This window comes from Plasmodium malariae (genome assembly GCF_900090045.1).
Source record: "Plasmodium malariae genome assembly, chromosome: 6".
In the NCBI taxonomy this organism is placed as follows: Eukaryota; Apicomplexa; class Aconoidasida; order Haemosporida; family Plasmodiidae; genus Plasmodium; species Plasmodium malariae.
In genome coordinates this window covers 234,253-248,362 of record NC_041780.1, presented here as the reverse complement: position 1 = coordinate 248,362, position 14,110 = coordinate 234,253, and the positions used below count along the sequence as shown (strand labels likewise).

The following is a 14,110-nucleotide window of genomic DNA, read 5'->3' as shown; positions in this document are numbered from 1 at the left end:
AATAAATTATATTTTCATTAAATAATTAAATAATAATAATAATTGTTATAAATAAATTATATTTTTATTAAATAATTAAATAATAATAATTGTTATAAATAAATTATATTTTCATTAAATAATTAAATTAAATATTTATTATAAATCAAAATAATTAAATTAATGTATTAATTTAAATAAATAGATGAAATAAATAATTTGTTTGTGTAAAATAACTTATTATATGTTTTATTTTTGTGTAATAAAAATTATTATGTGTATGAATTTTAATTATATAAACATATTTAATAAGTAAAAATATTAATAATGAATATATAAACCATATATGCATTATAGATATTTAGTGTATCATTTAATTTATAGAGATGTTTAACCATAATTAGAGCAGTATTATGCTATTTTATTATAAGTACATAATAATTATTTAATTATATTATTAAGGAGAAGAATGTAATTGGATGTAGCCTTAATATATTATGGAAAAAAATTGATTAAGAAATATTCCACCATGTCTATATATTTTTGAATATGTTAAAGCTTCTATGTTAATATAACAAAAATTTATATTGACATATTTATATGTAAGCATTTAGAATGAATGTCTTTTTGATATTATTATTTTTGTAATTACATGTAATAAGTAAACCTATGAAATCTTCTTCCTTTTACATAAAATTGTTTGTTAATTAATAAAAATTACAATGTACAGTTAGTACTGTTCTTTTAATAGATAAGATTATTATTATAGAAAGTATTTAAGAAATTGTTTTTATTTTAAATATAATTTATATTAAATTGCAAACAAAATGTACGTTTGTGTATGTCTAACTTAATATAGGACCTTTATTTTTAAAAAGGGAAACACTTTATAGATATAAAAAAAAAATGAATATATCAATAGAGGAGTATTTTATTATCCTTCAAAAAAGTAATGTTTTCTTCGGTTCAGTTTTAATGATACAGAAAAATAACCCTCCTTCAGAAGTGTAAAATTAAAAAATGAATTTATAAAAATGTAAACATATATGAACTATAAAGTATTCTTTTAGTATTTCAAAGTATGCTCCTTTCAGAATAATTGTATTATAGAAGAAACACACATATAAATTTACTAACCCTGTAAAGCATAGATGAAATTAAAATTTTTTTTTTAAATTATGTGCTTTCACAACAATTTTACACTATACTAAACTTGAAAAAATATTTTGTATTTTTTAGTTTTTAGAAATTACTTTAAAATTTTTCGAAGTATCCTATAATAACAATTTTAAAAAGAAAAAGATAGCAAGTTAACAAAATCTATATAATCTTTCATCTTTATAAGCAAAAATAGAAATCTGCATTTCATATTACATATGTTGTTATTCTCATTAAATGTAAATATCATTCCTATAGTCAGAAAAATATTATGTATATATTTTTCTTGTTGAAAGTATGTTAAAATTAAAGAATGCTTACTAATATTATGCATTTAATATATATAATTATAAAAACGTTTCATAAATAAATACTGTTTTCCATTTAAATTAACATGAAAAGGAAAAATACATTTCAGCCTATGTGCACGAAAATATGTGCATATATCAATTTATAAACAACAGTGAATTATGTATACATTATAAAAACAAAAATGGAAATTTTAGTTTTTCATTTGAACATAGTTATTAGAAGTAAATACTTGTCCTATATTCTGAAGTCTTATTAAGAACTTTTCTAAAATATTTTTATTTAGTAAATGGAAATATATAATTATGTGTTTTTTTACAATAAATCAAATATATAACATACGAAAAAAATTTCTCATAATATGCATGACACGTGTATGTGTATGAATATTTAATAAAAAAATTTAATCATTTTTTTTTTTTTAATTTGTTATTCCTTTAAGTCTTTTTTTCAAAAATAATCAGTTGTTATTAATAAAAAAAATGTTTCACGTTCCTGTCTGAAATTGTTTGTTCATTTATGTTTTTACTGTAAATACTTTGTAATAATCGTTTTTTTTTTTTTTTAAATGACAAATATATATATATTTGTTCACAATTTCATTATTAACATTTCAAAATATGCTTTTTTATGTTGATCAATAAAATATGTACATATATAACTTCATGAATAAAAGAATATAAAGAAATGAATTTGCAACTATTTAAGAATAAAAAATTATCTAGTGACATGTATAAAACAAAGAATGAAAGTAACTTATCTAAAGAACAAAATGAAGCTATAATTGTTCCAGAAAATAAAAGGATTGTACTTCCTTCTTATTACAATTACTGCATAATGAACAGCTGCATTTTAACCATATTAAGTACAGTAGATACACGATATATTAATGTCATTAACGCAAACTCAAAAAACGCGAGTAATCTTTTCTCTTTAAGAAAAAAAACACAATCAAAAAATAAGAAAGGTACATACAAAAGTTCAAATAATAAGGATCGAAAACATCAATATGATAAGACAAGCGTGTGCGAAAATTGTGTGGGATCATATAACTCTATTCAATATAAAAATAACATTAAGCATAAATCTTTGAAGAATATATGTTTTGAAGGAAAAATGCCTATAACATATTCGAATTTAGAAAATACTAACACAGGTAAAGTGAATGAAAATTTAGAGTATGTTAATTACTTCATGTACAATGCATTTAAAAATGAACATATGAACACTGTTCCAAAATCTAAAAACAGTAATTCCATTGTAAATAACCCATACCCAAATAGGATACAAATGACTAATTACAGTGGTATAAAATGTGCCCAGTTCAATAAAAAAATTGCAAATTCACAAATAAGACGTGAAAATAATGAGATATTGAAAAATAATACATGTATAATGACAGAACATTATAATTTAAAGGACAATATTAAATTTTATAATGATTCTAATATCAAGCTAAATAAGAATTTAGGTGATATGGAAATTTTGCATATTAACTATGAAGATAAGTCAAAAAAAAATCAATGTTTGTCTTTAACAGATTATCATAAAAAAGATATAGAAAAAAGTGTAAAACAAAATAATGAAATAGATAATGGTTCAAGTCAACATTTTAGTATTTTTCACCATGTAAATCCTTTATTTGACAAGAAAATAAAGAAACAAAAAAAAAACTATATGGGTGCTTGCTTTTTAAGTTTAAATAGTTTTTCTTGTCAATTTCTAATGTCATGTGATAAGACATAGAATTTAAAAATGACACTTGTTATTTTGTTATATAAATCTTCTAATTGTTTTTAAACTATATCTAAGTTTTCGCTTTTTAAATATTTTGTTTTTTATTTATTCCGTTAGTGATATGTTATTTTTACAGTAATAGTCTTGTTTTTTTCATTTATGTTATTTTGCACACATTTTATTTTCTTTTATCTTTTTATTAATTTATGAATTATTTATTTTTTTTGTGTAGCATTCATTTCTTTTGTTTTTTCTAAAGAAAACATATAAGTACATTCTCTTTTTGGCATTTGCCAATTTGGAAATTTCGAAAATAAAACTAAGAAAAAAAAAATTATAAACATATTTAATAAAATGTATAAATTCGTAAAACGTTACTATATATTTATATAATATTCTATTAGCGGAATGCAGTAGGAAAATGGGTAAATATATGTACATTTTTTTTATAGAATAAATTATTTATAAAAAAAAAAAATATATATATTTTCAGCAAAAATATATGTTCAAATAAATTATTATAAAAATAAAAATACAAGTTTGCATAAATTAATAGTATTTTATAGCACATAAATAAGTATAACAGTTTGAGATTAGTTATAAAATGGTAGACATAAAAAAAGAAAATATTTCAGTGGACAAAAAGAAGATAAAAAACAAAATAGATAATGATGAATACAATGCAACATCCTTAGTAGAAAAAATAACAGATAACGAAGAAACAAATATCGACAATACCGAGGATGGGAAAACTGATGAAAATAATAGAAAGTACGAAGAAGACTCAAACTTAGAATCTGATAGTGATGATTCAGAAAGTTTTGAAAAGTTATTGAAAAATGCTAAAGTAGTTAATATATCAAGTTTTAATAAAGATGAATTAATTTCAGGCAAGTGCAAACATTCTTTTTAATGTTATACAATATATTTTGCACAGATTAACTTTTAAAAATATATGTATTATACATATATATATAATTGTTTATACTTAGTTTAGTATTATATGAAACATCTAAAAGTATACAACAAATATAATTCTTTTAACATGTTTTTATATGTCACATATTTCTTTATACTTCTTCAAAGGAGAAAAGAACTCAAAAACGTTTCCAATTGATGAAAAATACGTGTCTATGGCATTATCTTTCATATACAATTTTATGGTTGAGCACGAATTCGTGGAATCACTTGAAGTGTTTGAGGTTGCATTCATATATTGTTTTTTATGTATTCATCTTATTTTTTAAATTTCTTTTAGTTACAATTATTTTCTTTATTCATTTTTCATCCTTTTTCGACTTTTATTATATGACGACCAAATGTCTTTTTGCATGAGAATAATAAAATATGAAAAGGAAGAAACATATATTAAAACTATTCTACATTAGAAGGAATATGTGAAGAAGTTTGGCGATGATATTAATAAGTTGAGGAAAACACGACATGAAGATATATTTACCCAAAATGAGCTTTTAAGAAATGATTTTTTGAATCATGAAAAATTTACAAAAGAAATTCAAAATTCTCTGGAAGATGCAAAGTAATAGTTTGTAGTAGAAACAAAATTTAAAAGAAAGAATTATTAAATCATTCTACATATAATTAACCTTTTACATTCTAACTTTTTTTTTTTTTTATGTTAGTAAAAAAGTTCAAAAAACAATAAAAGAAAGAGATTACTATTTAATGCATCATAAGCGAGTTCTACAAGAAAAGGAGACTCTAAATAGTAATAACTAAAATAATTTGTTCAGTCTATTTAAATAATGGATTAATAATAAAACATTTTTTTTATTTCAATGAAAAATAATAATTTTAAATTAATAATTTTTATTTTTAATAGAAGAAATACAGAAACAAAAAAAGGAAATTGAAAAATTTCAAAATTCAGTAGAGGAAATAAGAACCAAATACGAAGTATGCGCAAAAGTTAAATCTCTTTTTTAATCTAAAGTATTAGTACCAAATTTTAAACAATTAAAAATTCAAAGGCATATATAAATAGTGTATATACATATATTTATATATGTAACGTTCGTTATGCATTACTTTTTTTTCCATTTTAAAGTCTGTGCTTAAGGAAAAAATGCTTGCTGTCCTGGAAAAAGAAAAAAGGGACACTAAAATTGAAGGCTTAAATAAGTATATCGAAAGATTGAAAGATTTGTTAGAAAGTAGTAAATCAGATTCTTCAATAGCTAATATTTCCTCCATCCACGAAAAGAGCAGTAATAATGTACCTCAGAATATTACTTCAAAACGGGATAAAAAAGATTTAGGAAAAATAGACACCAAAAGAGAAGATACTCCTTGGCCTAATAAAGAAAGTGCCCCTTGTGAAATGAATGAAAATGAAGATAAAGAAAATTTTAATTTATGTATTTTCTCCTTAAATATTGAAAAATCTTTTAATGCTCATAATAATGCAGTGTCAGGTCTTGCATATAATAATAAAGTTCATTTGTTAGCAACTGGAGGAGATGATGGACAATGGAAAACATGGAGTGCAACAAATTATGAATTAGTGATGGCTTCACAAGCTCACAAAAAATGGATAGGCGATATTTGCTTTAATAAGGAAGGGAATATTTTATGTACTTGTAGTGGAGATTCTAAGATAAAATTATGGGATATGATTAAAGAAAAATGTGTTCATACTTTTAAAAACTCAACAGGACCTATATGGAGTTTATCATTTCATTATGAAGGTTTTAAACAAATAAAAAAAACACAATATTGAATCTGCATATGTATGTATATGAATATATGATAGTTGCAATGTAAGAATATTTTAGGATGTTTATATTCCAGCAAGTATAAATACGTATTCACTTATATATCCATATACATATATTTTTACCCACGTATATATATACATAAGACAAACGTACGTAATATCAAGCTGATATTTTAATGTTTATCTCATAGGTGATTTTTTTGCATCTGCCTCTATGGATCAAACAATTAGAATATTTGATATGAATAGTTTACGACAAAGACAAATTTTAAGAGGGCACGTTGATAGTGTGAATTGTGTAAATTTTCATCCATTTTTTAGTACCCTCGTTAGTGCATCTGTTGATAAAACGGTAATTCGAAATATATTTTTATTATATTAATTCTTTTTTTTTTTTTTTAAAGAGAGAAGAAAATAAAAAAATAAAAAGAAAAATATGTATTCACTTTTGTGTAGGTATCAATCTGGGATATGAGAAGTGGACTGTGCGAAAATACTTTTTATGGACATCATTTTCCATGCAGCTATTCTAATTTCAGCACAGATGTAATAAATTAAATCATAAAATATGGAAAAAATTTAATACTTTCTAAGAAAAATATAAAAAATTAATAATGTAAACATTTATATTCAGGCAAAATGGATATACTCTTGTGATTCTGGTGGTGTTGTTAAAATTTGGGACATCCGAACGAATAAATGTCTCATTAATCTAGACGCAGGTTTTTACATTAAACATATTTTCTTAATTTTATTTTTCTACTGTTTTATTTTATTTTATTTTATTTTTTTTTTTTTGTTGTTGTATATTACACATATTAATCATGTACTCATTTAATTTTATTTTCTATCTTTTTTTTCATTACATTATTATTATTAGTATTATTAATTTTTTTTTTTTGTTGTACTATTAACTAGGACCATCAAGTGCAAATAAATGCCCAATGGATAATAACAATAAATATTTATTTATAGCTTCCGAAGATCACACAATAAAAATGTAAAATAAATTTAGTTTAACGTATAAATTTTTTATAATTATGGATTATAATTCTTAATTTCTTATTTTTTTTTAGATTTGACATTACAGAAAGGAAGTTTGTTAGGGCATTAAAGCATGAGTTTCCAATAAAAGTAAAGAAACAAGAAAAAAAAAAAAAAAAAAAAATGCCATTTTTATAATGATTTAAAACATTTACTTTTTCTAATTTTTTTTTTTAGAACGTTATATTAGAAAATAACAAACTATACTGTTCGTTGTCTAATGGAAACATTTGCGTTTGGGAACAAATGGAGAAATAAATTCAACATATCTTTTTATAGCAAAAAGTTAAAATATATATATAAACAAAACACTTTTTTAAAATTATTTTTTGGATAATTTTATAATAATAAAATAAAACATCAAAATACATATGAGATAAAATATGCAATTTATAGAATTTTTAAAGATTTTATTTCATTCATTAAAAAAAAAAAAAAGAATGCTTATATATAAAAAAAAAATTCAAAAAGTGTATTTGTTTTTTTTTTTGAAACATGAAACTTTTTACTAATACATAAAATGCTTCACAGTTTAATTAAAAACGAACGGTTACATTTAAAGTACATATTTGTATGCAGATAATTTTGTGAATTTGTAAAAAAAATTTTTTTAAAACATAATGCACTTTTTCCAGGTGTATGATATAATATCAAAATGAAAAACTTTTAAAGTTACAACAAAACATTTGTTTGGCTTTGAGTTTTATTTTACATATCGTTCATAATTATGCTTCATGGACGAAACGATACATTGCAAATAAAAAATATTATATAAACAAAAATAATATAACCTTACTCAGATATGTGTTATCAGCTAATATACATTTTTTCGTTATACAGATTTAAATATATTTAAAGAAGGTTAGTTCATCTTTTAATAAACAGTAGCTACGCGTTGAACTGAACAAGCTTCTTTCGTACAACGCAATAATTTATAACAGAAAATGTAATGGTATAAAAAAAAATAAAAAAATAACAATGCATAATCTGAAATTATATTTTCGATAAATAATTTATTACATAAAAGTATTATACATCTTCATTTATTTTATCTCTGTAATTTTTACAAAAAAATTTATTAAATATACTTGGAACAAAATAATTTTAAGATATTGTAAAAGCGGAAATTCGAAGGTAAAAAGATAAAAAGTTATACATATATATATATATATATATAAATATATATACACATGAATACTATAATGTATCTTTCATTACTCTTTAATGGTCGTTCGATTTCTTTAATTCATGGTGCATAAAGTATACATATATTATTATATATACGTGAAACACTAAAAAACGGTTTCCTCTTAATATGCAAATTAATTAATCAATTGTGCATATATATAAAAAAGTATACATATGCATATATATATATATATGTATAACTCAACTATCGAAAACACAAATTTTCTTTTAATTTAAGAATATTTGTTTAATTGTAGCTATATTTTTCAAATAAATTTGTTTAATAAATATAATCAATAGTTTTGGCTTTTATTTTTTTACTTTGTTATGCTTTCGAACGAAATGCGTTAATAAGGTAAAAATAAATTTATATTAGCTTTCATTTGATATATCCAACTAATTATATACATATGTGCATATTATATATATATAAGTTGTATGCGTAATATATATACTTACAATGCATGCACTAATAATATTCATTTATATATAAATTAGAACATTTTTTTTATTTGTAGCTAATATATGTTATTTCTTTATTTAAAAAAAAAAAATTACACCTTTTGGTCCCGTCACTTTGGTGTCAAGTTTTTTCTTTTTTTTTACGAAAAATAAATATATTTTTTTTTTTTTTAATTTATTCTTTTTTCTTTTTTCTTTTTTTTCGTCGTCTTCTTTACCGGAGACTGCAGCGTTAATATACGACTATTAAGGCGATGAAGAAAACATTGCGTGAATATTACCATCTGATAAATATATTATTAAATTTTTTTTTAATAATTTAGGATGAGAAACGCAAGATAGCTGAGCTTTTTCGTTTATTTTAAAATTAATATATATAATATATGCATATTTTTTATATAAAAAAATCATTAAGGTCATAAAAAGAAAAAGGGAACAATATACGTATATATATTAACACAAAAAAAAAAAAGGAAATAAAAGATATTGCATAATTGAAAACATTTAGGCATTTCAACTATTAGTTATATATATATATATATATATATATATATATACTTGTATGCTTAATTAATTCCTTTTAATTTTAAAAGTAGATTTGCATAAACAGCATTAGTTTATATATATATTATACATCAGTAACGAGCAGTTACCCTTGGATAGTATTTTCTTTGATAAATGGAGTAGTTTTTATTGTATTTCCCTACATTGTTGTTATACTTACACATTTAAATAAAAAGATAAAGATGATATTATGAAAAATGAAAAAGGAATAATATTAGTTTAAAATAGTTTATATGTTAACAAAAAATTTTCTTTAATAAAAATAAGAATTTTTATATATAAAGTTTACCTAATTTTACCTATGATAAAAGTAATAGTATTATTTTACACAAATAGAGGTAAAATGAAAACTTATAAGTTTTTAAATAAAAATAAATGTAAAAAAAGAAATGTTTTTTTTTTTTTTTAAAGCTTTCACTTGTTCAATTAATGTTGTGAGACGTATTAAACGTTGTTCTAGGAAAATAAAGCAAGTTAGTGAATTGATAATTGTAATTTAATTGTGGGAAATACTTTATAATGTTTTTATTTTTTTTTGAAAATGTATATTTATATATTAATTTTTTATTCTCATGTATGTACAACAATGGAAAAGAGAAAAAAAAAAAAAAAAGAACAAGAAAAATAGTAATGTCTGTTTTAGTATATTACTTTATCTTTTACATGGTAAAAGAAAATGGTACTCGTTAAGATTATTATATTCAAAACATTTTTACTAATGCATTTGTAGAAATTTTAAATGTATTAAAATAGGGAAATAGTAACCCAGTGTTTTTATATAAAAGAATGTGTTTAACTGTATGGTGAATAATATTAGTATGTTCACTGTTTATGACATATACTGTCTGTTCTTATATCTTCTTTTTTCAATCTCGTAATTGATAATAGCTTTATATATATATATAGTAAAGGATTGAAATTTATTGTTCTGTTTCAACTTAATCTGTTATTTGTGTTTTTTCCTTAAATTTAATGCAAAAAAAAATGGCGCAAGACGATATTAAAAAAAAGAAAAAAAAAAAAAAACTTCAAAGTGAATTAATTTCTTTTTCCAAAACATTTTTATATGTTAATGTTTATGCATGATAATTTATAAAAACTATATAATATAATATTTACAAAATTGGCTGTTTTTTCATACATATATATATATATATATCTAAATATACAAGGGAGGAGTTTTAATTTTTTTCTACATAATATATATTCCGCAGTTTAACTTGAAGAAATACTCATTTATTTATTCATGTACCAAAATGAATATAGTATTCCATTATTTTGACATCTTCAGTTTATTAATAATATTACTTGTATCTAATATTTTTCTTCGTATAATCCGTCCGATATATAAACAAAACGAGGAGTTATTTCTTCTCCTTTATAATACGAGTAAGTTAAACCTGCCTCCATATCAAGAGATTCTCCCATGTAAAATTCAAAGTCATCAAAATTTGTTAAAATATGTTTAATAAATGGTTGAGCTTTCGTTTTAAAAACTTCTGCGCGGTCAGGTTTTTTCTCTTCTAAATATTTAAGAATCTTTTGCATATAATTTTTAATATAAACACTGAACTCTTTTTTACTAAGTGACGTGGAAGTTAGTTGAAACGAGTCAACAATATCAATTACTTGTTCCACATCAGCTCCCATTCCATCTGCTGCTTCTTCGCTATTATCAGCTATACCATAATCCTCATTTCCTTTTACTCTTTTATTTGATTTTACTTCAAAAGCAATATCACGAAATTCTGCCACTCCAAATGGGTCTTCTTGAACATATGAATCGGAACATACTTCGTCATTTGTGAAAACATCTTTATATACTTTCATTTTGCGTTATATAATGAAGGAAAAAAAAATAAATATTTGTGTATATAAATATATATATATATACATGGACATATATCGATATAAATTATAAGTTTATACAACAATAAATATCAATAATATTTTTAAAAAACAAGACAAAAATGAAACACTTTTTAAAAAAAACTAAGGTTTGAATCTTATAAAATATATGAAAAATAACAAATATACATATATATGTATAATCTTTTTTTTTACGTATGTATATTTAATAAATTACAAAGTTATACACTTCGTAGCATTAAAAAAATTAAAAGAAAAATAAATAAATAAGATATAAAAAGAAAGAAGAAAAAACAATAATTTATATCAAAATTGAAAATGTTTTTTTTCAATATATTAATATATACGATATATGAAATATGCAATCATTATTAAGTATACTATATATAATTGTATATATACATATATAAATTATTATATTATAATTTTTTTTTTTTCAATAATCATCTGACAACAGTAGTAATACATTTTACGTATAATTTTTTTTTTTTTTTTTTTTTTTTTATAGTTTTACTTTTACTTTTCGTTTCATTATTCAGTAGTATTAATTCAATACACAGTAAAGATTGATTAGGCAAAGCGCATAAATTGTTATGTAATTATAGTTGGGAAAATAAATAACAATAAAGATATAACATATATACATTTTTGTAATAATTAATAGTAATAATTACACAAGGAGGAAAATATTTTTACTGGAAAAAGTAAAATATATGCCTTTTTTAAAACTATAAATATAATTATAACATTAGTATATTTATACGTTTATTTATATACCCACACGTTGTTTTACGTGTATTGTTTCCGCTTATAACCAACTCATACGAATAAACAAAGTTTTGTCAATTTTTACATATATACCCTCAGATCAGCAAAAATTACACACATTTTATTTATGGTATTATTTAAATGTTAAGAGGAAAAACTAAATGTTACATTAACAAACAATTTTAACTATACTTTAAAAGAGTAAAATGCCATAAGGGCTGTGCTTTTATAAAAACAATCAAAATTTATAATTGTGATATATATTTATAATACATAGGACACCATACCTTTTTTTTTTTTTTTTTTTCTGTTATTAAATATCAAAATGAAAATATTTGTTTTTATAATTATAATTTTCGCTTTACTAAATAGTAAAGTATATGGCAAATCAAAATTGAAAAAGGAGGGTAAAAAACATAAAGAAGAATAATTTCCGAATTACTGTTTTTATTATTTTTTTAGATTATATTATTGCTTTATTGCAAATTTATAATACTATTATAAGGCTATTCAAATTTCCGGAGTTGTAAATAAAAATAATAAAATATACGCAGCGTTAGACACTTTATATTACTTTATTATTTTTTCTTTTCTTTCCAACGAAATATAGGCAAAAAAGGAAAAAAGAGCATATCATTAGGAGGTGACTTCTTAGGAGATATTACTCCAGTTCCTAATTCCGTATATAACCTACACGTTGACCTGAATAAAACATATGAATTAAATAATTTTGTTTTAAAAGGAAATGAAAAAATAAACAGAACATTACTATTCATGTATAAAGAACATTGTAATTTTGTGAAAGAGCTTCAAGAAACAATGAATTTAAGGAAGAAATTAATAGATCTGTTAATTAATGAAACAAAAGAATTAAAAAATAAAATTGTTCCATAAAAATGCACAATTGTTTTGCTTACTAAAAGTAGTAGCTTTATATCTTCTTTTCATGTGCGTAGATATAATGCATTTTTAGACGCGCTTTTTGCCTAATTTTTTTTTTTTTTTTTTTGTTTTTATTTTGTTTGTTTTGTTGTTTTTTTTGTATTTAAAATTATTGAAACAAAATTTATGTCTATAATTTTAATTTTTATCCAAGATAATATACAATGATTTAGTTCATTGATCTATTGTGTATCTTCCTTATTCATTATATATAGTTAAATATTTTTATTTTCATAAAAAGACTTTGAAACAACGAAAAAAAAAAAAAAAAAAAAACCTGCACAGGTCAGTTAAAGAACTTAAAAAAAAAAAAATAATAATACAATAAAATATCATTACACTTCCAAAAAGTTAATTTCTTTTTTAACTTTAACATTTTAGCGTTTTTCGCGGAAACATGTATTTTAAAGAAGAGCATAATTTTATATATAAATAAACATTTATTCTTATTCTCACTACTGCTATAATTGTAAAAATGGAAATATTTTTATAAGAAATAAATGCTCAAAATTACACTCTTTAATTTTTTTTTTTTTTTGGAAATTTTTATTGGTTAGCAGCTTAAAAGAGGATGCACTATAACCTTGTTGTTATTGTTATGCATTTACATGTATGTATATTGTACATATTCAAATGAGTATTTATATGTACTCATGCTGATAAAATCGAAAAAAATAGTGAAAGACTGTGTTCTGTGTTAATATAAAAGTTCTCTAAAGAAGCCAAGGAAATGAATGTAAAGAGATAAATTTCTAAAAAATACAATAAAATTGAGTACATAAAATAATAATTACAAAAAGGAATCCCTCAATATAGCACAAAGGGAACTAACTGCAATATAACAGGCAGTTATTCGCTAAGAAATAATACATCTGTTTGCATGCATATGTGCGTGCACATACTTACATGCGTCTACATACTTTCATATATGTACTTGTATGTATGTACTTGTATGTATGTACTTGTATGTATGTACTTGTATGTATGTACTTGTATGTATGTACTTGTATGTATGTATGTATGTATGTACTTGTATGTATGTACTTGTATGTATGTACTTGTATGTATGTACTTGTATGTATGTACTTGTATGTATGTACTTGTATGTATGTACTGTATGTATGTACTTGTATGTATGTACTTGTATGTATGTACTTGTATGTATGTACTTGTATGTATGTACTTGTATGTATGTACTTGTATGTATGTACTTGTATGTATGTACTTGTATGTATGTACTTGTATGTATGTACTTGTATGTATACTTGTATGTATGTACTTGTATGTATGTACTTGTATGTATGTACTTGTATGTATGTACTTGTATGTATGTACTTGTATGTATGTACTTGT

The 14,110-nt window shown here is 21.8% G+C and overlaps 4 protein-coding genes and 1 non-coding gene across 5 annotated transcripts; 4 read left to right on the top strand and 1 right to left on the bottom strand.

Annotated features, from left to right (window-relative positions):
• Positions 1-2,133: 2,133 nt before the first annotated feature.
• PmUG01_06014200 (conserved Plasmodium protein, unknown function) lies at positions 2,134-3,192 on the top strand (the record flags this gene model as incomplete). The annotated part of the gene is made up of 1 exon (XM_029003708.1): positions 2,134-3,192. One exon carries the CDS (start codon positions 2,134-2,136, stop codon positions 3,190-3,192), a length of 1,059 nt encoding a protein of 352 aa, XP_028859800.1.
• Positions 3,193-3,787: 595 nt separating this feature from the next.
• PmUG01_06014100 (WD repeat-containing protein, putative) lies at positions 3,788-7,222 on the top strand (the record flags this gene model as incomplete). Its single annotated transcript, XM_029003707.1, has 12 exons — positions 3,788-4,073; positions 4,270-4,385; positions 4,572-4,723; positions 4,827-4,912; positions 5,027-5,100; positions 5,252-5,891; positions 6,112-6,272; positions 6,377-6,466; positions 6,555-6,642; positions 6,839-6,920; positions 6,997-7,054; positions 7,142-7,222. The coding sequence occupies 12 exons, from the start codon at positions 3,788-3,790 to the stop codon at positions 7,220-7,222; spliced, it is 1,914 nt and encodes a 637-aa protein (XP_028859799.1).
• A 1,601-nt stretch (positions 7,223-8,823) lies between these two features.
• PmUG01_06014000 lies at positions 8,824-8,965 on the top strand. The gene has a single exon (XR_003751934.1). It is a non-coding gene; the product is annotated as an uncharacterized ncRNA (small nucleolar RNA).
• A 1,527-nt stretch (positions 8,966-10,492) lies between these two features.
• Positions 10,493-11,008, bottom strand: TCTP (histamine-releasing factor, putative; the record flags this gene model as incomplete). The annotated part of the gene is made up of 1 exon (XM_029003706.1): positions 10,493-11,008. One exon carries the CDS (start codon positions 11,006-11,008, stop codon positions 10,493-10,495), a length of 516 nt encoding a protein of 171 aa, XP_028859798.1.
• A 1,132-nt stretch (positions 11,009-12,140) lies between these two features.
• On the top strand, positions 12,141-12,709 carry PmUG01_06013800 (conserved Plasmodium protein, unknown function; the record flags this gene model as incomplete). Its single annotated transcript, XM_029003705.1, has 2 exons — positions 12,141-12,222; positions 12,426-12,709. The coding sequence occupies 2 exons, from the start codon at positions 12,141-12,143 to the stop codon at positions 12,707-12,709; spliced, it is 366 nt and encodes a 121-aa protein (XP_028859797.1).
• Positions 12,710-14,110: the final 1,401 nt, after the last annotated feature.